General features: G+C 47.4%; 1 protein-coding gene across 1 annotated transcript in view; it reads right to left on the bottom strand.

Annotated features, from left to right (window-relative positions):
* Nucleotides 1-27,317, bottom strand: part of ZCCHC14 (zinc finger CCHC-type containing 14) — a gene marked incomplete at its 5' end in the record, with an annotated part of 58,110 nt that overhangs the window by 21,382 nt on the left and 9,411 nt on the right. The window contains 2 exons of the mRNA XM_082862655.1: nucleotides 3,925-3,998; nucleotides 11,171-11,294. Coding sequence (XP_082718781.1) covers nucleotides 3,925-3,998; nucleotides 11,171-11,294 — 198 coding nt within the window. The remainder of the gene's footprint in view (nucleotides 1-3,924; nucleotides 3,999-11,170; nucleotides 11,295-27,317) is intronic.

The following is a 27,317-nucleotide window of genomic DNA, read 5'->3' as shown; positions in this document are numbered from 1 at the left end:
ATATCTGCAACCCAGTAATTCCAGTCCTAGGTGTGTATCCAAGAGAAATGGAAGCACTTGTCCACACAAAAACTTGTACATAAATGTTCATAGCAGCATTACTCATAAGAGGCAAAAAGTGGAAACAACCCAGAAGTGCATCAACTAACTGCTGAGTGGATGAACTAAATGTGGTCCATCCACTCGGTGGAATTTCACTCAGCCATAAAAAGGGAAGCACTAATACATGATATAACATAGAGAAGCCTTGAAAACATTATTTGCATGAAAGAAACCAATCACGAAAGATCACATATTGTATGATTCCATTTATGTGAAATATTCAGCATAGGCAAAGCCACTGAGGCAGAAAGTAGGTTAGTATTTGCCAGGGACTTGGGGAGGAGAAGTGGGGAATGACTGCTAATGGGTATGGGGCTTCTTCCTGGGATGATGGAAATATTAAAATTAAATCGTGGTGATGGTTACAAAATTCTAAATAAATTTTAAAAAGCCACTGAACAGCTTAAATGGATGAATTTTATGTTATGTGAAATCTATCGCATCAGAGGTGTAAAGAAGAAAGTCAATTAGAAAATTTTAAAACCGTCTAATCTTTAAAAATGCCACCAAGGATATTCTCCTAAAGTCTTCAAAACAACCAACTGAGCACTTTACATGTGAGTCTAGCTCGGGCCCCACTGCCCCGGGGCACGGCGTCTCCTCCCTCTCAGCAGCACCTTTAACACAGGTGCTGAAATCGGGTACCGTGAGTCTTCCAGTGTTTTCTTCGTTTCAGAATTGTTTGGACTGCTCTATAGTGTTCTCCATATAAACTTTATTTTATTTTATTTACTATTTATTTATTTACTCAGGCTGCGCTGTGAGGCTTGAGGAATCTTAACTCCCTGACCAGGGACTGAACCCGTGCCCTCGGCAGTGAAAGCGCGGAGTCCTAACCACTGGACCACCAGGGAATTCCCTCCATATAAATTTTAGAATCGTCTTATTGATTTTTTTTTCTTTGAAATTTATTTATTTATTTTTGGCTGTGTTGGGTCTTCGTTTCTGTGAGGAGGCTTTCTATAGTTGCGGCGAGTGGGGACCACTCTTCATCGCGGTGCGCGGGCCTCTCACTGTCGTGGCCTCTCTTGTTGCGGAGCACGGGCTCCAGACGCAAAGGCTCAGCAGTTGTGGCTCACAGGCCCAGTTGCTCCGCGGCAATGTGGGATCTCCCCAGACCAGGGCTCGAACCCGTGTCCCCTGCATTGGCAGGCGGATTCTCAACCACTGCGCCACCAGAGAAGCCCCTCGTCTTGTTGATTTCTAAAACAGAAAAATGCTACTGGGACTTACTTTTGCCGGGTGGTCATGTAAGATGACAGAAAGTTTGTAAGTTTAAAGGTACATGGAATGATGTTCTCCCACTGTCCACAGGTTCTCTCTCTTACAGAACTGTAGTCCTGACCACAACGAGCTAGGGAGACCGCGGTTAAACGCCCGAAGCTATGTAACTACAAGGCGCTTCACTTTTCGAGTGTGACAGGAGTCCCAAACCTAAGCACATGCATATCACACATTCGTATCCTACAAGCAGCCACTTATTTACGAGTAGGAGAGTGCAACTCACCTGCAGAGAACAAGCACACAGTTTAAGCTGCGCAAATGAACGGTGTGCTTTATAAATAAGAAGATGGTTGTGTTTTTTTTAAATCTTCCTTGTATCTTTCCTTTGTGCCTCAAATTACCATCAACAAATGTAGTGTGGGCAGTAAATCCCTTAGGGCGTATCAAGTTAGTATCCCAAAAGAAAATGAGTCGGACCGCTGGCTAGTGAAGGATTATCACTTTCCTAAACACAAGAATCCTTTTATCAGTTATCGCATCAGGAAAAGCAAGCTTTTCCGATAACCAAACCTTTTTCTTTAAGTACCAAAACACTTCATTCAGCTTAACCATTTGGGGTTCGAAGCGTCTTAAACTGAACTTCAACCCAGCTGTCCGCCCTGCTTTCAGAAGACTCACGGCGCCCTATCCTGCCAGCCTGCCGCCTCCCCACCCTGATCACAAGGCCCTCCTCTGGGGAAAGGCCACGAGAGGCCAAGTGTCTACCCTGCCAAAGCTCATTTCTTTGCAGAGAGGCTGTGGACTGGGGCCGAGTCCAAGCCCAGTTTGATCAGACGGGCTGTGAGTGGGATCTGAAGGGCTGTGAGTGGGACCTGAAGGGCTGTGAGTGGGATCTGAAGGGCTGTGAGTGGGATCTGAAGGGCTGTGAGTGGGACCTGAAGGGCTGTGAGTGGGACCTGAAGGGCTGTGAGTGGGACCTGAAGGGCTTGACGCTCAGCAGTTCCCACACACGCAGGCCCTGTGCACGGGGACCACGCCCACCACCAGCCCCTCAGGCGATATCCGTCAGCCAGAGGCTGACTGCAGAGGAGAGGAGCCAACACACCCAGCGTTTCAGGGACTCGCTGGGCTCCCAACCCCAGCAGGCCTTGAAGATGCTGGGGTCCTGAGGTTCTCTGGTTGCTGACACTTGGCTGCTGGTCGCAAGCTCTGGCAACCTCCAAAACCGAAGGGAAGCCTTTCCCATACATCTACGGAGTGATAAGTGATTTGCACGATGCAGGACTTCCCAAATCAAATGAGGGTTTTATCCTTGTGGTATTAAAAGTACTGGAAGTATTCTGATGTGGCTACACTCTTGGAAAGGTTAGTAAGCTCCACAGTGTAAGTACTAGACACTAACCAGAAGCTGCTATGCCTGAGAACACTCTCCAGTAAGGCTGGAAGCAGATTTTCCTACGATGCATGTGGTCAAAGGAGAACCTCACACAACAATGGGGTAGTAACAGAACCCTGGTGACACAGCCAGCCACGCACACGCAGCTAAGCGGGACCAGGAAACTCAGTCTGGCCAGTAAGACGTAAGTGGAAGTGTCTAGTGGCTTTTTTTTTGCCACGCCTCGCGGCATTTGGGATCTTAGTTCCCCGACCAGGGATCGAACCCGCGCTCCTGGCAGTGGAAGCGAGGAGCCCTAACCACTGGACTGCCAGGGAAGTCCCTCTAGTGGCTGTTTTTAAGAATGCTCCATGAAAAAGAGGTAAAAGTAACCTTTCACTCTCCTCTTCATCCCATGTCCTGTTGCCTGGAATGAAAACGTGAGGGCTGGAGTCCTAGCTGCCATCCTGGACCATGAGGCTAAGGGCCACCTCCTAGAGATGTCAAAGCAGTCAGCTGGAGGGAACCTGGCTCCCTACGTATTTTATGGAGCACAGATGCCATTCCAGCCCCAGGGCCGGCTCCTTGTACACTCCGATGTTGTTTAAGCCACTGTTATCGTAGATCTGAGATTCTAATGAACAGTATGCCTCAATTTTCACAGTTCTCTACTTTAGCCAACTCTGGTGGCCAGCCACCAGCAGCTGAGCATGTCAGTCTAGAGAATGTTCCCCACACACACCAAGGAGTTTCTGTCATCCAGGAGGCACAGAAGAACAACAGCTCATCTTTGCAGCCGCTTACTATATCCAGACCCTGTACTGAGTGCTTTGAATGAACTGTCGCATTTAATTCCCCCCCCAAACTCCATCCTGTTCGACTGAATGGAGGTGCTGGGGCACAGAGAAGTCCAGCATTGTCCTCGGTCACACGGCGAACAGGAACACAACAGGACTGCGCACTCCAGGCTGTGGCCGAGCCCAGCCCCTCCCCCTCGTGGAGCCTGCTGAGGTCCAGGGGGAGCAGCCCCCCAGGCCCAACAAGCCCACCGCGGAGACGGTCCACCCACAGGGCCCAGTCCCCACTTCTGTCTCCCGCAGCAGTGGCACAGTGCTTTGCAAAAGACTCGTCTTTTATTTAGAGACATAAAAGTACCACTTCATGGTAAATGTTTCCTTCCTATCCCTTAGAGGAGAAAAGGAAAAAAAAACTTAGCGTCTTACCTCAAAGGAACATTCAACATTTCTTTCATTTTTTTTGTGTGATAATCCCTTCAGGTCTATCTTTTCAACACTCACTGTAAAGGTAAACAAAACAAAACAAAACAACAACAAACAAAATTATAAAAATGAAGTAAGAGCTTGAAGTACATATGATTAGTTTGCATCGATACATTAGCAACTTTTCACAGTACGGCTCCCAACACCCGGCCCCGTCTCCTCTGTGGTGGGTGAGCTCGCCAGGAACGAGGAGGCTGCTCGCGCGGGAATGGAGGGCGAAGTTGAAAGTGACACAGAAAAAACAGGCAAAAAATAAAAACAAATCATAGAAAAGAAAGAGATCGGTGCTTGAAAATGCACAAGGGCACAGGCCATAATTATAACTGAAGATTAGTTATGATCTGTTCTCATTTCTGAAAAACTAATGCTCAACGTTTTCCACTGTGATTATTTAGAGACACAGCTGCCCAGAACCTCTCACTGGCATCTCCTCATCTCCTCCTTCTAGGACAAAGCCAGGCTGGAGGTGTGAGGAGAGCAGCTGCGGAGGAGACCCTGCAGACCCCCAGCACTGCCTCTGCAAAACACAGCAAGGACGGGCAGAGGCCGCAGTTGCACAGGTGAACAGGGATGAGAAAAGGTCGTCACCGTTAGAGTTCCAAAGCCATCACCTCTGCATACCTCCCTTTTCACACGCAAGGGTGCATTTTTTTCTCCTCAAAAAAGAAAATGATACAATTAAGCTTCTAAGCCCTTAAGCTTTAAGATGCAAATATCTGAGCACAAATATTTGTTGAAAATAAAACAGCACTTACCAAACATGATGTAGTTTCCAAACTCCCAAACCACATTAAGGTACGTATGTCCTATTTCTGATTCAAATACTAAAGTTTCTCAAGTACCGAGTTAACTGACTCTTCAAGCTTATGAACCTTGGGCAGGCACACGGGCAGTCAGCTCTTATGCAAAGACCCTGGCAAATGAGGGAGGCTTTACTTTCTGAACAGCACACGCACCTTCTTGCACTATTTCTCACCGACATTTCCAGAGGTCCCTTGGCTGTGCACTATGGGGATTTCTACAAAGCTTCAAAACATGTCTAGCATGACACACTCAACATAACTTATTAAAGCTATTAAGTTACACTTTCTGCAGACGCCCCATCTCCTGATCGGCCATACCTTCCATAGTTTTCTCCGGGCCACCCCCAGAAAGCTTTGTGCTCAAAAGTTTGGAGGGAATATCTGAGAAACTCCTTTCTGTAGGATGCCCATGTACATTAGCATATTAAAGGCTCTGAGAAGTCCTGCAACAAATAAATCTACATTTTTAAACCACAATTCCTCAATTTCTTTGGCCACAGAACTCTCTCCTCCCCTAACACGTCTGAGCACCCCAGAGAGCAGCGAGCAGCTCTGTGCACCGGGCTTCGGGGAAGGTTCTAACCCTGCACTGCCCACTGCTGCAGCCACTGACCACACGGGACCACTTAAGTTGGTACTAATTACAATTGAGTAAAATTAAAAATCTCACTCCTCGGTTGCACTAACCGCATTTTAAGCGTTCCCACACGTGGCTAGCAGCTACCATACTGCAGCAGACACAGAAGCCCGGTCATCCCAGGGAGCTCTACTGGGCGGCACTGTTCTAAGCAAGGGGCAGGCAGGCTGCAGGCTGCCCTCGGCCTGTCTGCCTGTGTAAACAGGCTCCGGGGCACACAGCCACGCCGTGGGCCGACGTACCGTCAATGGGTGCTCTCCACCCTGCGACGGCAGAGCCCGGCGGCGGTGCCAGACTCCGCACGCTTCCCAGAGCCAGAAATACTGACTTTCTGGATCTTTGCAGAAAAAAGGGTGCCAATCCCTGCCCTAAACCAACAACTGTTCATTCACCAACTCGTCTTACAAAGCTCCTGCTGTGTCCCGGGCTGTGTTCCAAGGGCTGGGCACACAGCGATCAGCACCGTCCATGGGTTCTCGCACTCGCAGAGGTTATGGCCTGTTGGGGAAAAGCGCTTTCACGCCCTCAACTTTCCTCACGAGTCTCCCTAATTTTATAAAGTTGCATCGGGGTTGATATGGATCTTGGGAGACACGAGAACCCATTTGGTTTAGAGTAGTTGTAGCTTAAAATAGCTCACAGGAAGGAATTACTCTAAAAAAAAAAATAAGAATGTTTTCTTCCTTTCTGGCAAAACAAAGAAAACACTACATTTAGCAGCTGTGCACTGCCCAACCTCACTCAGTGAAACTACTCACTGTTCCTGTCTGACTTCCCCAGTCAGATTGTCAGCAAATAAACAGCTCTTATGTTTTCCCAATCACTATTTTTAAAAACTTACCCACAATGACCTCACCCTAATCCAGATCCTTTACTTTTTTAAACAACAGAATATACAAAGTCAATGAATACAGAAAAATGTTATTCGGCATTTTCCCAGGCCACAGAACACCAACGTGTACCTAAAAGTTCCAGGACTGAGTATGAGGATTTATGAAAAAAAAAAGAAAAAAACCCCAACTGGACTGAAAGCGGGAAGTGACTCATATCTGGACAGGAAAATGTGAAAAGCAGATGAATGTTACTCAGCTGTTTTCAAATAAAAGAGGCATTTTGGACCACAGGACTGAAACGTTTGTGAGACCTCTTCGAAATCGCCAGCCCACCTGACGCGGTGTTCTGTGTCCGCGCCATCGGCCCTCTGCAGGCAGCTGCAGCGGCCCCGGCACTGCCAGGATGGCTCTGGACCAGATACACGGCCGGCTGACGAGTTCTGCTGCTTTTCTCTTGGTGCCGCGCCCACTGTGTGGCCACTCGGGGCTCTGAGGGTGGGAGGACGGCCTGCTGGGGCGGGGGCAAGGCGGGTGGGAGAGATCGTGCAGACGGACTTCTGTAGCAGATGAGAGTGGCGACGGTGGCTAACACAAGGGGCGGCTGGGGGGTGCTGAACCGGGCGGGCTTCAAAGGCGTGTAAGCATACTCTCGATTTTGGAACTATTAAAGACTATGTTTATAAAAATTAAAACATGAAAAATGCTTATAATATTACCTGAAAAATTATAAACTGTATGTATAACATGATTATAGTTGTTTAAAATGTTAAAGAAAGACTAAAAATAAATTATCAAAAATGATAGGGTTGGGCTTCCCTGGTGGCGCAGTGGTTGAGAGTCCGCCTGCCGATGCAGGGGACACGGGTTCGTGCCCCGGTCCGGGAGGATCCCACATGCCGCGGAGCGGCTGGGCCCGTGAGCCATGGCCACTGGGCCTGCGTGTCCGGAGCCTGTGCTCCGCAATGGGAGAGGCCACAACAGTGAGAGGCCCACGTACTGGAAAAAAAAAAAAATGATACGGTTAATTTTGTTTGGTTGTGGAATTATGGGTAGTTTCCCTGTCAAATTTCTGTAATGCAGTTTCATAATTTTAGAGTGTTTACCTACACGCATATAAATTTGTTGACGACCCACTTAAAGTCTACTGGTAGATAATGCGGCCTCCCTCCCTCCCACCACCCTCGTGAGCCCTGCAGACTGTGTCATCTGTCACACACGAAGTCTCAGTACTTTCTGAAAAGGGCCAGCAAACTTGTGCCAACTTGAGGGGCTAGATACCAAACCATCACCTGCAGGGAGAGAACACATCCGAAGACAGGATTAGCACCAACTGGAAAGACCCCGAGCCCGAACGGGCGTGATGGGAAGAGCGCTAGGGGGCTGGGAAGGACGTGAGCCTCGCTGGGGTCCAGACTGTGCAGAGGCTCAGGGCAGGGCACCCAGGGCTGGGAACCTGGGACTCGAGGCCACCAGCCTGCTCTCACGTAGAGATGCAAAGAGCAAGGTGGTGTGCTGTCTGCTTTTAACATTTCGTGTGTTCAAACCTTTCTTCTTTTCTTATTCATGACGTACACTAGGAATTCTCCTCAAATCTTACAAGTTAGAGCACACCGCCTTCACTAAGATGTGTAATTGCACTGAACTACCATTTTTATAATTGGATCAATGCCTAATTTAAAAACCAGAACACTAACGTAACTGAAAAAGGAGGGAGGGAGGGAGATGTGCGTAGAAGAGACTGTAAAAGGCCCCGCAGTAAGAGCCCAGGCAAGCGTCCCCAAAGGCCTGAGCGGGATTGGCGGAGTCACAGATGGACCAGAAAACCACTCCCCGGACCTCAGCCCGGGGAGCTCCTGCGAAAACCGCCACAGCCTAAGGGCCACCAAAGGCCTTCAAACGATCTACAGGAGCTGATGGCCGGCCACCTCACACCGAGAGAACACGACACCTAGAGATGATGGCTTTAATATGTCCCAAGAATGCGGCCCTCTTTTGGAACATTTTCCCTAAAGTCTTCTGGAAAAAACCGGGTGGTTGGTATTTTTCTGCCAATTATGTGTTTTACTTGATTTCAAAGTATCTTTATGAAATAGCTTAATTCTGTACACTCAATAACAAGAAACCAAAAATTACCAAAACTGTGCCAAAAGAAAGCACAGTAAAGAGGGTATTATTCACGAGGAAAGGCAGAGACGGAAACAGCCATGTTCCAGCACAACACCGTCTTCTCTCGAGTTGTATACAACAGTACTCAGTGTCTTCATACTTAAAGACACTAAACCAGACTAATATTTGAGATACCTCCAGCTTTACAATCGTTATTACTGAAATCTAGTTTTCATCCAAAACTTGAAAACCTGTATTCTTAAAAGTCTCAGGTGAATAATGACGTTCCTAAAATATCAAGTTACTTTCTCACATTCATTTAGTCGTCTGTGTTGATGGGAATAATTTTTTAAAAACACTGCTTCTTTTAACTGTCCCTAAAATTCAAACATACACTACTATGCTGATTAAACTGATCCTCCTTCCTACATCTTTTTAGGTCATGTTATATTTAAGAACTCTGCAACTTATTTTTCTTTGATTTTTTTTATCATCTAGCTACCTTGCATTAATTGGATCTGTTAGTTCTCCAGAAATATAGAAACAAAAGCAGTACATGATCCAGAAAACATAAAGCTGATAGAACATATTTCTAAAGTAGCAAAAGTAGGAAATGAACACACATTCCATTGGAATGGTTAGTGATACGCACTTGAATCTAGGGGCCTGAGGAATTCACTTGTTTATGTATTAAGGCAAACGTTTTATTCAGTCTTAGTACGCACGAGGCACAGGAGCAGCCGTAAGTGATGGAAAAAGGACACAGTTCACAGCAGTGCTGTGGGGCTAGACCTCAAAGGGAAGGGCCCAGCGGGCAGAGCGACACGGGGGTCAAGGCCCAGGGACGACAGCACCTGTGCTGGACGAAGCTGTGCCGTGGCGGAGACGGGTGACAGGAGGCCAGGGCAGAGAGGACAGACCCACAACCCACTCGGCAGGGCCAGGGAAGCCAAGGGGCTCTGCAGTCAGACAGCCTGTCTGAAACATGACACCTTCCAGCTCCGTGACCTTGGGCGCAGTTATTTAATCCCTGAACAAAACGTGCTCTGTGGGACTGCGGCATCACCTGGCGGGCTTCCACAAACTCCAAGTGGCTTCCCAAGGAAGGCTGTACCTGAAAATCTTCACAATCAATAGTACAGAGGAAAAGGTAATGCTTTCCCTTCATGTGTACTTGAGTTTCCTTTTCTACTCTCTTCTAACACAAGTGTTGGGATCCCAGCTTATCTTAGGAACACTGCTTATCTGTGACTCAGTTCTCCTGTCTGTGAAATGGGGACTGTTGTTAGAATGAACCAGCTCATACCTGAGCCCCACAGGTTCTTAGGAAGATCAGATGAGTTAATGTATGTAACGAGCTTGGACACCACCTGACAAGAGCAGTCAGGGTTTCAGATTGTCCTTACTGCTGTCCCCTGAGCTTCAGTACTGAAGAAATGCAAAAATCTGACCTCTTTACAAGCTAAATTGTGTCACTGAAAACTTCTAAGAAGCAGAGACAACCCACAACAGAAGTGGGATACAGAAAAGACAGCAAGAAAACTTTAATAACACTCAGAGTGGCTTCAGACTTTCCGAAGAGCAGTAACAGGGCACCGGGAAAAGTGCGAACGACAAAACCAGGTTTACCTGCTGGTCAATTTCTGGGCGGAGGAGACCATCATCCCCATGACCACTGGCTGGAGAATACCATAGATAATTAGCAAGGTCTGCCTATTCTCTAAGGATTATGATGTCTGAGCGCAGACAATAACGGTCCTACCACAGATCTGCCTTCCCGCACCCAGGCACATCGGCAAGAGAGTGACAGACACAGCCGTTCAACTGGCAATTATATTAAAAAACAGGAACGAGGGGGTCTTGATAATTGTGCCTACAGGAAAAAGCACAATGGTGAAGGAAAGGCCTTCCCCTTAAGACTGCGAGGGTGTAGGACACAGGCTCCAAAGGTGCGGGGACGGGCTGGGGACAAAGGAAGCAACGCCCCATCGGGAGGCGCTCCTCCCTGGGCGACACATGCAAGGAAGAAGTCCCTCGGAGCGAGTGAGCGACAACCACCCACCCAGAAACTGAGGTCCTGCTGTGTCTTCAGAAAGACTGACCCTCCCGCTGAGCCAGAGGTGAGCCAACCATGCGCTCCCAGGGCTGCTAGGAGCGCGATCTTCCCCACACACACCGAGCGCGTTTCCAGGCACCCGCGCCTGGCTCTAGACCAGGAGGCCCAGAGAGCCCTGTCTCTCCCCAGCGAGCCCCCCAAACCCCGCACAGCTGGCCGGGGGACAGCCAGCCCGACTCTGTCTAGTGTGGCTGCACAAACCAGACCTTCAGGAACCAGGGAGCTCGGCCTCCTCCCAGACGTGCCCTGCCGCCTCCAGAGGTGCACTGTCCACACTGAGCTAGTGCAACTGCATGAAATAAATCTAAAAGTTCAGGCCCTTACTCGCGTGAGCCACATTTTCCAGGCTCGGAAGGCACATGTGGCTGGTGGCAACTGCCTCAGTGCAGAGAGAACATACCGTTACTACACAGAGCGCTACAGGGCGGCGCTGCCCTACAATTCAGGACCCACTGCGGTGCGGGGCGGGCAGAGGCACAACAACTTTCACTTTTTCCCCCTTAATAAACATCAAGATGTGAGATGTTTACAGCCAAGATCCACTCGTGTGTAACTTGCAGAATTTAGAAAAACAGTACATCTTACTAAGACTAGCATCCCCAAAGATCTGAGAGCATTTAACCAAACGCCACTGCGAACGTCTCCCCCTACATCCGACGCTGCTCCCCTCTGACCCTGCAGACCAAGCGCTCACCTCTGGAGTGCTTCCCTCCAGGCCTCTTGGGCAGCGACTCCTCAGTGGAATGCGCGGATGTGTGCAGGGCGTTCTCCAAACTGTTACCGACACTGCTGACGGGGGTCTCCGTCCTGGGAGTGACCTCAGGGGACAAAAATAGAAACATCTTATTTTCTTCCATGTAGTTCATATGGAATGATTTCCATTTTTATTTAAAAGACATTTAAGTTTATTGTATCTTCAAACTTTTCTATAAAATGTGTATTGCTAGTGCAACTAGAAAGCACTTCCAGCAAAAGACAAAAATTTCACCAACCCACTCCTCACCACTGAAACTTAAAAACATCCCCAGTTTGAGCAAACGTGGAAGTTCATGTCTTGTGCCAGTGGTTCACTCGCTGGATAGAAACTGTTAACCAAGCCATCAGGAATCATATACCTATATGTGAGGTACAACCTGATTTTTTATTTCTTTAAATCATAGAGTTTCCTATAAAATTAATTACACAGCAGAACTTAATACAGTCCTTCTATAAATCTTGAAAAAAAAATAATAAAATGCTCTAAAAAAACCCAGTAAAGAACAGAATACAACTTGATGTATTGGGGGGGTACATTTCTAAAAAGCAGATTCTAAAATTACAATTCCATTTCTGGGAATCTGTCATACGAAGTACTTACACGTGAGAAAGATGTGGGGTGGGACGCTCACTGCAGCATTTGTAATAGTAAGATACTGAAAACACCTTAAACAGCTACTGATAGAGACCCAATAAATAAAGGACTGCTGCCCACAGATCCCCACCCTGCACGATAAGGAAAGCTCACCTAGACCAAGTGTCCAAAACAAGCCAGAAGGAGTGTTCCCTGCCCCCTCCCGTCTTAGGGTTACAGTGAACGTGTCCATGTGTAAATAAACAGTCAGGGCCCAGAAGGATACGGCAAACTCGTAACCGTAAGTGATTTCAAGACATGAGAGGAGGCTCTCTTGGGCAGGGTGGGGAGGGTGCAATAACTTTCTTTTTTTCCCTGTAATAATGACCAGTATCTGAAAATTTTATAGCCAAATATATTTACTACTTGTAGGATTTAGAAGAATAAAAAGGACCAATGCTTTAATGTCTTCATATTCACAATTTAATGTACATCAAAATTTCAAAGGACAGTAGAGAAAAATTAAAATTTTAAAGTTTATCAAAAGAGGTGAGTTTTAAAAGGTGGAGAGGGGCTTCCCTGGTGGCGCAGTGGTTAAGAATCCGCCTGCCAATGCAAGGGACACGGGTTCGAGCCCTGGTCCGGGAAGATCCCACATGCCGTGGAGCAACTAAGCCCGTGCACCACAACTACTGAGCCTGCGCTCTAGAGCCCGTGAGCCACAACTACTGAGCCCACGTGCCACAACTACTGAAGCCCGTGTGCTAGAGCCCGTGCTCCACAACAAGAAAAGCCACCGCAATGAGAAGGCCGCGCGCCGCAACGAAGGAGTAGCCTCCGCTCGCTGCAACTAGAGAAAGCCCACGCCCAGCAACGAAGACCCAACGCAGCCAAAAATGAATGAATGAATGAATGAATTTTTAAAAAAAAGGTGGAGAAACACCATGCTACATACACAACAAAGGAGAAGATCTGGGAAAAAGTGGAGTATGCCTTTCTGGTCCCAACCCTGACCCGTGTCAGGAAGCTCTCTGGCCTTCACTGTCCCTGGTTCTCCTTGTTACCTGGACAGCAGGTGGGCGGCAGCACAGCCCCATGCCCTGCTCTGTAAAGCCCGGGCCCGGGGCATCAGGCCGAGGCAGAGGGCCTGGAGCAGGCGGAGGTGGCACCACTCCTGCAGGGCAGGACGGTACATGCCATCTCGGAGACAGGACACCCAACCCTGCACAGACGGAGCCGCAGCGACACCACAGGCTGCCCGCAACAAGCTCCGCCTGCTCGACCTGCCAGCCTCTGGCCAGGAAGGCCTCCTGCTGTGCACGGGGACACGCAAGGACCCCACGCAAGGACAGCAGCTCACCGCAGGTCTGGTTAGTCTGCAAGTTTATGTAGCTCGAGGAAAGAACTCCTCCCCACCCAGTATTCCTCCAAAAGGTCAATTCATTTGATAACATTTACCAAGATGTTATCAAGACAGCTACATTTTTCAGTTACTTATATTTATAATTTAACTAAATTGGATTATTTCCTTAGGTGTGGCAAAGTTTCTTTCATCATCCAATGGTCAGAGTATTCCAGAAATGAACTTCTCTCCTATTAAATAAGATAATAGCACTAACAGGTACAAGTAATTACTCAAAGAGCAAGATTTTAAATTCCAAACAGTAAATATTACTTTGGGAAACAACTCAGGAGGTTACTATTTTCAGCTACACACTGAACATAACGGCAGCAGACTCCCCGCATCTGACCTGACTCCTAGGAATCCCTGTGTTCTCTTAGCTGCCCCGGCAAGTAATTCTAGGTCCTGGTCCTAAGAAGAGAGAGGCTGAGCTGTCTCAACAACCAACAACGGAAACACTGGGCCTGCTGGCCAGTGAGGAACCTCTCCGCCCCAAGCAGAGACACACATGCCCCTGCCCACCCTGCAACAGCCCAAACGGCGAGAGCAGAACGCCATCCTCCAGACTCAGCCTGTGGGGAGGTGGATGCAAGAGTGGACCAAGTGCCCTCCAGTCCCTCTGGTTAACACTGTGGTTGGAGAACGCAGCTTGTGAAGCAGGGGAAGCAGACCCACACGGGGCTCTCAGCCCTGACTGCACGGGGAACTCCGGGGCACTAAAAGAATGCAGGCCGACACCCCGCCAACCCAACCCGGACTTCTGGACTGCGGCCGGGACACTGGGGTGGTTCTTTTGTTTTGTGCGTGAAGCTCCCAGGGCCCCACGTCCAGATGTCTGACTGTCCCCAGAGGAGAACAGCGAGCTCCTTCCCTGGATTCACAGGAAAAGCTACAGGGTGTAGGTCAATGTGCCGTGGCTACGAACAGAAAGGGAAAAATCTGTGAGTTCCCCATCGAAATGTATGCACTGCATCTGACATAAATACATGAAAGAAAACTCTTTAAAACTGTAACTACTGGGAAAAAAATATTTGTTTTCCTTGGTACTTTTTCCGCAAAGCATTTCCTCCTACTCTTCCAAATGTTCACTTTTTCCAACCAAGCCTTTATCTTTCCTTTGCTCCTTTGTTTACATTGAAAGCTGTCTTCACTTGCATTTCCCAGAAATGCTGTTTGGGGTTATTTCTGGTCAAGTTAATTTGCCCCACGTGACCTATGCAGTTCAGCTCAAGTGCTCTCTGACTCAGGCTCACAAGCAGGGCCCAGTCAGCAGCTTGGTGGACACGAGAATAAAGACTCGCTCGGTTCCCAGTGTCGCCTTCTGCTGCTGCTGGGAAGGCGCTGAGAAGATGCTCTCCAATGACAGAGCCCAGCTCAACCTGGACGGATGTTTCGCATTAGGCTCAAAGTCCCTTTTCCTGCAAGCAGCCGGCTCTATTTCTAAACGACGCCCGACGTGCTTGCCGGCCAGCTCACCTCCCGTTTCACCTTCACAGCTGGCCTCTCCTACGGCCCACGGGGTCTGGCTCCTGTCACGGCCCTGACATCCCCCACGGCTCCCCTCCGCTCCATCCACTGCGGCCACTGGGGGTGGGACCGATGGCCGGGAGGCCTTTGCCCCAGCTGTGCCCTCAGCCGGGAGCCCCTCGACCCCATCTCGTGCACGGCTCCGGCTCCACAGCTGCGGCCGCAGCCTGCTGACCATGCCACCATGGCCAAAACTTCGTCTGGCAACGTTCAGCTTCCTCCACTGCACCTAGCTCGTAGGGTTTTTGTGAGAATTAAATGAAAAGCATTTAAAGTAGCTAAGTGTGCTGGAAAAACAGCCAGGATTCAGTGAGATGTTAGCGGCTGCTATGACCATTGCACGTGCCGGCCAGCCATGAAGGCCATTACACAGGCTCAAGTGCCAACACGCGGCGCTGTGAGGACACGTGGAGGCGACAAATGCCCACGAGGTCCCGCAGAGAAGCTCCCCTGGGCGGCCTCGAATCCGGGGGCAGCGTCCGTGCTCGACCCCACTGTCCGCACCCCGAGTGCAGCACGCAAAGCTGCACTGCTGACCACGCCCAGGGTCCAGGTCCAGGGAGCCCCACGGTTTCCACATCCCCGTCCCTGGAATCTGGGGGCCGCCTCCCCCTCTAAATAGACACTCCACCTACAGATGGACTCTTCCGTGACAAGCGATCAGCGCACTGCAACTACAGGTAGACAAATGCCCTTACGAGCAATGCTCACATGTCACAGGCGAGCAGTCTCATCCCCAACCAGCGAGTGCAAATCGGTGCAAGTGTCCCAACAGCAATTAGGTGCATGTAACAGACTTTTATTACATCTGTACCTTTGGACCCACTAATCCCGCGGGGAGGAATCTATCCTAAGAATACAGCCAGCGATACAAAGGTTTGTGTGCAAGAAGGTTCATCTTAGCTTTAGAAGGACAAAAATAGGGAATTCCCTGGCAGTCCAGGGGTCAGGACTTCGAGCTTTCACCGCTGAGGGTGTGGGTTCAATCCCTGGTAAACTAAGATCCCGCAAGCCGTGCAGCACGGCCGAAAAAAAAAAAATGACATAAATATCCAGCAAGATTAATATTTAAGTACGTAAATAAATTTACATCCAGGGGCTTCCCTGGTGGCGCAGTGGTTAAGAATCCACCTGCCAATGCAGGGGACACAGGTTCGAGCCCTGGTCTGGGAAGATCCTACATGCCGCAGAGCAACTAAGCCCGTGAGCCACAACTACTGAGCCTGCGCTCTAGAGCCCGCGAACCACAACTACTGAGCCTGAGCTCTAGAGCCCACGAGCCACAACTACGGAAGCCCTCACACATACAGCCCGTGCTCCGCAACAAGAGAAGCCACCACAATGAGAAGCCCGCGCACCCCCTCGCCACAATTAGAGAAAGCCCGTGCACAGCAACGAACACCCAACGCAGCCAAATAAATAAATAAATAAATAAATAAATTTACATCCATATGATTAAATATTACGCAGCCTTTAAAAAATAATTTCAGAAAATGAAAGGCACGGAGAACACTCACAATTAGATGTGTGAATCTTGTAATATATAAATTGTGTAGATACATATACTACAGGCATTGAAAAAAGAAGAAAACACGCCATAATTTTAATAGTATTTACTATCTGAGTGATTAAAAATACACTTTTCTGTTTTTCAATTTTTCTGGAAGGAACAATCACTATTAGAATTAGGGAAAAAGTTAAAGATACTAAGTCTAAATGAGAGCACCTTCCTACAAGATGCAAACAGCATGAAAAAGTCCAACAAAAGCAAGTTCTAAAGCCGCAGCTGCTCATCCCTTGCGCGGCTGTCCTGCCCCCCCCAGGCCTGGAGCGGTCTGGGAGCTGTCGGAGGTGCTGAGCAGCACCGGCAGGACAGGAAACCCCGTGGTCTAGGGAGGACGGCGGAGCTGAGGCCTCGTGGGACTGGGAGTCAGCCAAGCAAACACCTGCAGGAAGGGCTTCCAGGAGCAGGGACAGATGGGTTGGGGCCCCGAGTCTCCAAGAGCTGGAGAGCAAGGCCTCCTTGGCCGAAGCTCGTGAACGCCAGGGACCTCCAAGCACAAGCATGAACTCCAGCAACTACAAACAGAGTCCCTGATTTTCAACGTGTTTTCCAAGTACCACCTCTATACTGGAAAGAACAACATGTTAAATACTTCTAAGTCAATGGGAAAAAAATACATAAAATCAAAAAGAAAAGTGATTTGTAAGCATTTTACTAAAATAGTGATTATGTGTCTCTAAAACCCAGAACAAGAAAATAGATAGTTTAATAGTGAAAGCTATTTGCTGACTTAGGACAAGCGGAAGCCAGAGCTAACCAAAAACCGTTTTCCACATAAAAACACTGCTTTTAATATTTCTTACCCTAGGGCTCTGCTCATTAAAAAAGAGAAAAGGAGGGAGAAAAAAACGATTACCACTCAAAAATCTCAGCACAAGGTACCAAGTACGTAACCAGATGAGTTCCAGCAAAGCGGCTTGAAAGCCATGCTCTTCCCTAGCAGCCTTCAGGGCGGTGCAGCCCCACTGCGCACCCAGCCTCACTGTGCACACCGGGAAGCTCAGAAATTCAACTCCAGGCCACCATGCAGCCGGCAGCCGGCAGTTAAACCAGAGCCTGGCGGTGGGGGAAGGCGCCCGGAGCCTGACACCTAGCAGGGGCCACCATCATCCAGCTGGTGACATGGCCGAGGCGCAGGGCGTAGCAGGACAGGCTTCGTCTGGACAGCCGCACTGCCAGCCTCTCATTCAGAGGTTTATTTTAAACAATGTCAACAGCTTAGGTGTATTCTCCTAGAACTGAACAGACAACAGGCAGCAAATTTAAGGCAGGGGCGGGAGAGCATTAAAAACAGTGGTGTCGAAAGAAAGGCGCAATGTTAGTGGTGAGGACCATGAATGACGCAAGGGGTCACACAGGAGTATTATTAAACCCAGAACTTCGAAAGGCACAGCCACGTGGGATCTCAATAAACTCTGAAGACAACACTGAATGTAAAATACATTCAGGAAGGCAGCCCCTCCCCCTTTAGGAAAAAGGTAAGGCGTGTGACCAGTGTGCTCGTGGAAACCACTTCAAATGCAGGGCTGTGGCCTTCTGCGCGGCGGTGTCCATTTCAGGTAGCGCTCCTTCTCGTGGGCATCACAGCCAGAGTCGGTCCTTGCTACCCTCAGGGCTTTTGACATTAAGTGCGTACTACACGCCATATTGTTGGCGTGCACATGGCCAGAAGTGTGCTTAAATATTGGGGTTTTCTTTGAGAACATGAGTCAAAGTCTAGTCATAACGAGTAAACTGGGCTCTAATGACCATTTTGGTTCTAGACGTAATAGTCAAGCACCAGACATGAACCTCGCAGAGCAGCACACGTTCCAGTGGTTGCTGTTCGACCCCCCGGGGTGTGAGCCACGATACGGGTTCAGTGCAGAGCACTGGGGCATCCGGGATGGGGGACAACAGGCACCCAGAGCAGCTGGAAACGAGCAGCAGCCACCCAGCTGCAGACGAGGACGCACCAAAGGTCCAGAGAGCATGAGTAACACAGGCCCTGGGGCGTTGCTTCTACAGGAGCCACCTGAGCAGACGCCTGTGACGAGCACGGCCAAGCTGCTCAGCCGCTCAGGGCCAGGTAGCTGCTCAGGGAACGATCAGGCCGGAAAGGGCCCAGCGCGTGATCAGAGAAGACACTCAGGTCAAGAAATTCAAGAGGCACCTCCAGCCGCAGATGGCAGCAGACCCTGCACCTGAGAGGCACACGCGTATGGGCGCTGGGCCTGCCCTTTCACACACCAGACCCTCCTCAGCACCCTGAGCGCCAGAACACCTCAGCAAGCATCTCATGTGCAGTCTCCAAAGGACACGCTGATCTCAAGGCACCGGGCCAGCCCGTTTCTCCACCTCTGCCCAGAGCCTCCCCTTGACAGTGACGCGAGTCCCAGCAAGCGGGAAGCACTCCTTCACAGCTATACTTCCTCGGGGAGCGTTACTCCTTCTTGGACCCATGGTCTACACTGACCACAACACTTGGATTACAAAACACAGGTGGTTCTCCATTCAATAACAGCTGAGTAGTCAGAGCAATATTTTGCAGATAAGCATAAGCTCTGGAGAAAGCATATAAAACAATGAACCGACACAACCAAACACAGGAGAAACCAGGGGGAGGTCTCAGCTTGGAAGTGAGACGTGCACGGGTGAGCTCCTGTGCAGCAGGCCTAGGCCGCACCAGAGAGAAGAGCAGCTGAAGCTCAGGGAGGGCCCCAAGCCTCACCAACTCGGAAAGCCAGAGATCGGAATGCTGGTGGACTCCAGCAGCTGGAAAGCGAGAGGGAAACCCCGAAAGGACAGCGCCCGGAGGGGGAACGGCAAATCCTGCATATGACTCCTGCCCACGCTCCGCGTGAGCCCTGAGCCGGGCGCCAAGGGCAGGCTCCTGGTGGTCACCCCAGGACCAATCAGCTGCACAGGCCGCAGCTGCCAGCGGACACCGGCGAGGGCCTGGGAGGAGCCCAGCCAGGTCCACTACACCAAACAAACGCAACTGGGCACCAACACCCTTCAGGAGGACAGAACAAAATCCAGAGTTTCTACAACGCCTCCCACACAAAGTCCAAGAAGCGATCCGTAATTACTGGCCACATAAAGAAACGAAAACAAGACCCACAAAGAGAGAAAAGGAGGGCAGGCACAAGAGGAGCCGGAGCTGGGGCCCGAGGCAAGGGGCGAGAAGCGGCTGCTGTAACGAGGCTCCAGGACGGGAGGGAAAATATGCCCATGGTATACGAACCAAAGAGGAGATCTCAGGAGACAAACAGAAACTGTTTCTAAAAATGGAAACTCAGGAAGCAACCAATGTCCTTCAGTAAGTGAATGGATAAATCAACTGTGAACTTCCAGACAATAAACTATGACCCAGCTCTGCAGAGAAATGGGCTCTGCAGCCATGAAAAGACGTGGGGGAAGCTTAAATCCATGTTCCTAAGTGAAGAAGCCCATCTGATCCCAACCATGTGACATCTGGAAAAGGCAAAAACTATGGAGACAGTCAAAAGATCAGTGTTGGCCAGGGGTTGGGGGGGGCGGGTATGAATGGGTGGAGCACAGAGGATTTTAATGACAGTGAAAATACTCTGTTACACTGTAACAGTGGATATATGTCATGACACATTTGTCCAGACCTATAAAGTATACAACACCAAGAGTGAGCCCTAACGTAAACTGTGGACTTTGGGTGATCATGATCAATTTTTCTGGGAGCCTAAAAGTGCTCTAAAAATTGTCCTAAAATAACAAAAAAAATTTTAATGGAAATTCTAAAACAAAAAGTGCTATTTCTGAAATAAAAAATCCACTGGATGGCCTTAACAGCAGTTTGGAATTAATAGAAAAGTCAGTGAACTTCAAGTCAGATCAGCAGAAAGCGTCCAATCCAAAACACAGAGAGAGAGAAATATTTTGGGGAAAAAAAAAAGAAGAACAAAGCTTCCAGGACCTGTGGAATAATATCAAAAGGTTTAACATACCTGCAGCTAGAGTCCCAGAAGGAAAGAGAGATGGCGACAGGAAAAACCGTGCAGAAATTATGGCTGAAAATCTCCCCAATTTAGTAAAAGACATAAATTTACAGATCCAGGAAGTTCAAAGAACAGCAAACGAGATAAATTCAAGAAAACAACACGGTCAGGCTGCTCCAATACCAAAGCCAGAGGTGATCTTGAGACCAGCCGGAGGGAAAGAGCACTTTGGATACAGAACCATAAACCGAATGATGGCCAGGAGACATGTCTCAACTCTTTTAAAAGCTAGAAGAAAAAGAACAGTCAACAAAGAATCCTACATCCAGTGAAAACACCCTTTAACAATACAGGGCAAAACAAAGCATTTTTGGATAAAAGAAAACAGAGAATTTCTTGCCATCAGCCCTGCACTCCAAAACATGCTGAAGAAAAGATTTCCAGACTGAAGGGATATGGTAACAAACCGGTTCTTCTGTAAGAAATGGCAAATACGTGGGTAAAAGTAAAAGACTATATTTTATCTTAACTTAAAAACTATATATTCCTATTAAAGCAAAAAATATACTGTAGGACTAAACAGCCTATATAGAAGCAACACATATTTAACCACAGCATGAAGGACAGAGAAACCTTATGGGTACAATACAACTGCAAGGTTCTCAGTCTCCACATGAACTCCAGGAAGGCAGACTGTGAAACTTCAGGAACCCCTGGACCAGCCACCAAAAATCGTGCAGCAAAGCAAGCCCACAGCTCAAATGGAGTCTATGAGTCCCCTTAAATGAAGCTCCAGAGAAGGTGGAACTAATCAATGGTGGGGGGAAAATAGAAGAGAAAAACAAGAAAAAAGGCAGGAGGTAGGAGATAGCAGGGTTTGGTGGCAGTAAAGGTGGGAACTGACCCAAAAAAGAATGAGGACATTTTCTGGGGTGATAGTAATGTTCTGTATCTTGGTAGGGGTTCATTCATTTACCAAAACTCAAGTGGTGAAAAACACTCACTCACATGATACACTTAAAATGTGTGCATTTTGTGATACACCACGTTAACAAATTGAAGAATAAAAACCATATTATCATCTCAATAGATGAAGAAAAAGTTTTTGATAAAATTCAACATCCATTTATGACAGAAACTCTTCAGAAAGTGGGCAAAGAAGGAATATACCTCAACATAATAAAGACCATAGATGACAAACCCACAGCCGACATCATTCTCAACAGTGAAAAGCTGAAAGCGTTTCCTCTAAGATCAGGAGTAAGACAAGGATGCCCACTCTCACCACTTTTATTCAGTGTAGTTTTGGAAGTCCTAGCCATGGCAATCAGAGACAAAAAAGAAATAAAAGGAATCCAAATTGGAAAAGAAGTAAAACTGTCACTCTTTGCAGATGACAGGATACTATACATAGAAAATCCTAAAGATGCCACCAGGAAACTGCTAGAGCTTATAAATGAATTTGGTAAAGTTGCTGGATACAAAATTAATGCACAGAAATCTGTTGCATTTCTATACACTAACAATGAAATATCAGAAAGAGAAATTAAGGAAACAATCCCATTTACCATCTCATCACAAAGAATAAAATACCTAGGAATAAACCTACCAAAGGAGGCAAAAGACCTGTACTCTGAAAATTACAAGATGAAAGAAACTGAAGTCGACACAGACAGGTGGAAACATATACCATGTTCTCAGATTGGAAGGATTAACATTGTTAAAATGACCACACTACCCAAGGCAATCTACAGAATCAATGCAATCCCTATCAAATTATCAATGGCATTTTTCACAGAAATAGAACAAAACACTTTTTAATTTGTATGGAAGCAAAAAAGACCCTCAATAGCCAAAACAACCTTGAGAAAGAAGAATGCAGCTGGAGGAATCATGCTCCCTGACTTCAGAGTATACTACAAAACTACAGTAATCAAAACAGTAATGGTATTAGCACAAAAATAGAAATATAGATCAACGGAACAGAACAAAAGGCCCAGAAATAAACCCACACACTTACAGTCAGGAGGCAAGAATATACAATGGAGAAAAGACAGTCTCTTAAATAAGTGGTGCTGGGAAAACTGGACAACTACATGTAAAAGAATGAAATTAGAACATTCTCTAACACCATATACAAAAATAAACTCAAAATGGATTAAAGACCTAAATGTAAGACCAGATACTATAAAACTCCTAGAGGAAAACATAGGCAAAACACTCTTTGACGTAAATCATAGCAGTATTCTTTTGATCTGTCTCCTAGAATAATGGAAATAAAAACAAAAATAAACAAATGGGATCTAATTAAACTTAAAAGCTTTTTACACAGCACAGAAAACCATAAACAAAACGAAAAGACAACCTATGGAATGGGAGAAAATATTTGCAAACAGTGCGACCAATAAGGGATGCATTTCCAAAATATACAAACAGCTCATGCGGCTTAATATCCAAAAAGCAAAAGACCGAATCAAAAAAATGGGCAGAAGGACTCCCCTGATGGCGCAGTGGTTAAGAATCCACCCGCTAATGCAGGGGACACAGGTTCGAGCCCTGGTCTGGGAAGATCCCACATGCTGCTGAGCAACTAAGCCTGTGCGCCACAACTACTGAAGCCCGTGCACCTAAGAGCCCGTGCTCCGCGACAAGAAAGCCACTGCAATGGGAAGCCCGCACACCGCAGAGAAGAGTAGCCCGCTCGCCACAACTCAGAGAAAGCCCGCGTAAAGCAAAGAAGACCCAACACAGCCAAAAATAAATAAATTTATTTTTTAAAAAAATGGGCAGAAAACCTGAATAAGCATTTCTCCAAAGAAGATATACAGATGGCCAACGGACACATGAAAAGATGCTCCACATCACTAATTATTAGAGAAATGCAAAACTACAATGAGGTATCATCTTACACCCGTCAGAATGGTCATCGTCAAAAAGTCTACAAACACCAAATGCTGGAGAGGGTGTGGAGAAAAGGGAACCCTCCTACACTGTTGGTGGGAATGTAAATTGGTGCAGCCACTATGCAGAACAGTATGGAGGTTCCTTAAAAACTAAAAACAGAGCTATCATATGATCCAGCAATCCCACTCCTGGGCATATATCCAGAAAAGATGAAAACTCTAATTCAAAAAGATACATGCACCACAATGTTCATAGCAGCACATTTACAATACCCAAGACATGGAATGTCCATCAACAGATGAATGGGTAAAGAAGATATGGTATACACACACAATGGAATATTATTCAGCCATAAAAAGAATGAAATAATGCCACGTGCAGCAACATGGATGGACCTAGAGATTATCATATTAAGTGAAGTCAGACAAAGAAAGACAAACATCATATGATATCACTTATATGTGGAATCTAAAAAATGGTACAAATGAACTTACTTACAAAACAGAAATAGACTTATGATTACCAAAGGGGACAGCGGGGCGGGGGGACAGGGAGACGGTATAGATAAACTAGGAGGTTGGGATTAACATACACACACTACTATATATAAAATAGGTAAACAACAAGGGCCTACTGTATAGCACAGGGAACTATATTCAGTATCTTGTAATAATCTATAATGGAAAAGAATCTGAAAAATAATATATGTATGTATAAGTGAATCGCTATGCTGTACACCTGAAACTAACAAAACATTGTCCATTAACTATACTCTAATTTTAAAAAATGGTTAGCAAATATAAAATACCTAGCTAGTGGGAAGCAGCCGCATAGCACAGGGAGATCAGCTCGGTGCTTTGTGACTACCTAGAGGGGTGGGATAGGGAGGGTGGGAGGGAGACGCAAGAGGGTGGGGATATGAGGATATATGTATACGTATAGCTGATCCACTTTGTTATACAGCAGAAACTAACACAGCATTGTACTTTACTCCAGTAAAGATGATAAAAAATAAATCAGTTAAATTAAATTAAAAAATGGTTAGGGCTTCCCTGGTGGCGCAGTGGTTGAGAGTCCGCCTGCCGATGCAGGGGAGGCGGGTTCGTGCCCCGGTCCGGGAAGATCCCACATGCCACGGAGCGGCTGGGCCCGTGAGCCATGGCCTCTGAGCCTGCGCGTCCAGAGCCTGTGCTCTGCAGTGGGAGAGGCCACAACAGTGAGAGACACGCGTACCGGAAAAAAAAAAAAAAAAAAAAAAAAAAAGGTTAAAACAGAAAAAAAAAGTGTGCAAGTCACAGAATGTAAGTTTTACCTTTAAACTAAACTATACATACACTGAGCTGTAATACTGAGGATATCAACGAAAGGCTACTGAAAGAATAAAAATGAATGAGTAGGGGTGGGGTGGCTGGGAGAAGAACCACATCACTATGACAAAAGGTTCCGAGGAGCAATCAGAGCCGCCCAGAGGTGGCTGGGCGCCCGCAGCTCACATAACTGCCAATGCCTCCCACTTCCTACTCCACGAGCCACAGAGCTTAGCCTCCTTTGTCTTCTCATTTCATATTCTTCAGGGTTTTCCTCTCACTTTTAATGATGAAGTAAAAACCCCCACCACTTTTAACATAATTTTGGTGTCACATAATACACACAGCCCCTTACTCATGTCACCTCTGAAGTTACGCATCCTTAAGCCCTGTGTCTGTCTCCTTGCTGCCAGAATGGGGACAGGACGGGATGGGATGGAACCTCCCTCACAGGCTCACTGGGAAGACCGCGCACACACATGAGAAGCAGCCCGCAGAGTGCCCCGCACGGGGCACGTACCCCTCTTGTGTGCATGCTACCTGTCCTCTACTCATCTCTTTCCTAACAATTCTGAAAGAAAGAGAGTCATTGTGATTGGTAAATCAGCCTCCCCAACACGAATATGAACAGCACACTGGTTCACGAGCTTCACACCCAGTCTTTAAAGTACAGGAAAAAACCCACACAAAATAAGTGTTTTCAGAAAAATCCCAGCCTGCAAAGTACCCGTACCAGAAACATACTCTGTCAGGAAGCTGGCGACAGGAGGATCATCCTCCCACAGGGAAGAGCGGAGTTCCGGAGAGTATTTTAATACTTAATTGCGTCCAGGTGGAGTACACGCACCACCCAGCGCTTCCCACACAACCTCAACACCCAGTACGTTCAAAGTATGTCATTAATTTAATTGACTTTATTATAGCTAGGTTGTTACCATTATTCCCAAGCTTTTAATTTTTATTAAAATGCCCAAATGTGATGGGAGAAGGGACTGTTTCTCTTCCCCACAAATTAACTCTCCTCCTTTTTCAAAGTTACTTTTTCTAGCCTAGACTATAATATTTCTAGAAGTGGTTCCTACATATACATGTTTTAATTAGATTCACTGTGAATCAGTAAGAAAATTGAGGATACAATTTCTTTCTAGTAATTCTACTGAAGTTCTTATGTAAAGTCCCAAATAACTAGGAAATGATGCTGTAATGCTCCCTTCTTATAATGAATCTGATGTCAATGTTTAAAGTATAAAAGACATATAAACTAACAACTGGGATGGTAACAGTCGCTCGGTTTACTGCCGTTCTATAGCACATTAAAAAACATCTAGGCTTACCATGATTTACAATTCTGCAAACACTAAAGGAAAACAGCGGAAGAGCCTTATGTTTAGAGATACGAGCTCTAAGCCACCTCTCCAAGACGACTTGATCCACGTGCACGGCTCCGCAAGTGGCCAGCCCACCAGAGCACCGGACGGCCATACGCCCTGTCCCCAGCTCTCGCCTCCTCCCCAGCTCTGGGTGTACTTGTCCATAAACTTAGTTTTGTCACAGCGTAATATAAAGCCAAACCATCCCACTCAGAGAGTTTCTCCCAACAGAAGCTTTTGCATGCTGGCTTTTGAAAAAAAACCAAGTAGGATACAGATGTTAAAATTTCACTAGAATCTACGGCTGTGTAATGCGTAAGAGAAACAGCCATTGGATAAAGGCTACGGAGAGTGTGAGTTGGTAACAGATATTACTACTAGGGCCATAGAAAAGAAAAGCACTAAGGAAGAAAAGGTTTTCACTGGTGGGGCCTTTCATAAACACCAACAAGTCCCTTCCAGGGTTTTCACAGACTCTCAGGACACAGCTCCTACTAAGTGGCAGGGACCGCTGGCCTCTGGGACTGAAAGACAGAGACACAGTCTCTGCCCTCCAATAAGGCAAAGTTTGGTGATGAAAACTTAAAGAACCCTACTATAGTAGGGTAAGGGCTAGGCCAGCAGGAGCCAGAAGAAGGCTTATTTAATACGTGTGCACCAGGAAGTGTGGGCTAGGGTGCCCCAGGCAGCAGGTGTCCCATCTGAGAGAACAGCATCTGCAAAGGCTCAGGGCAACGAGGCAACACAGTGAACAGGAGCAATATAAGAGCTGAATATAGCCAGGCAAGGGGCAGATCACAAAGGACGCAGCACACCATGCTGAGAGCTGCGTGCCAGAGAACAACCCTCCTACGGGCATCTTACCAGGACCGTTCCTGTGCCACCCTGGGAACTGCCGTTAGAGGCTCAGAGGGGCCCAGGGGGACTACGGGGTGTTACAGTACACAGACCCAGGCCAGGGACACAAGTAGGTGTGGTACTCGACTACAACCAGGTTAAGGTCGGCACCTGAACATGTCACTGTTATTTCTAAAAGGAGTTAAGGTACCGAAATTTCTGTTTTAAATTTAATCAACAAACAAAAAAGACAAGTTATAAAGTTGCCTCTTGTAGACTTAAAACAATGGCATCAGTTAATTCTACAAAGAGGTCGTCACTCACTCACATTCCCGTCTGCTTCTTGACTTGGGATGAGGCGGGGCTGCGTGGGGCTAGGGCTGTGCTTGTCCCCAGAAGATGGCTTTAATCTGTACCCTGAATCCCTGATAAACCACCCCAAATCCACCTACTAAGGAGTGTCCCACAGATGTAACCATCATGCCAAGTGTGTTAGGGAGAGGTGAGGTGGGGAGAGAGCAAGGGACAGACAGACAGACAGAAGCAACGCTGACCCGGGCTGCGGCAGGGCCGATGGAGAACAGTAAGGCTGTGGAGATGCTTGGGACCCGAGAACAAGCTGGTTGAAAATGAGAAAGCAGGCGTGG

The sequence above is a fragment of the Leucopleurus acutus genome, assembly GCF_964270905.1.
Source record: "Leucopleurus acutus genome assembly, chromosome: 20".
In the NCBI taxonomy this organism is placed as follows: Eukaryota; Metazoa; Chordata; class Mammalia; order Artiodactyla; family Delphinidae; genus Leucopleurus; species Leucopleurus acutus.
This window is presented reverse-complemented; position numbering and strand designations above follow the sequence as displayed.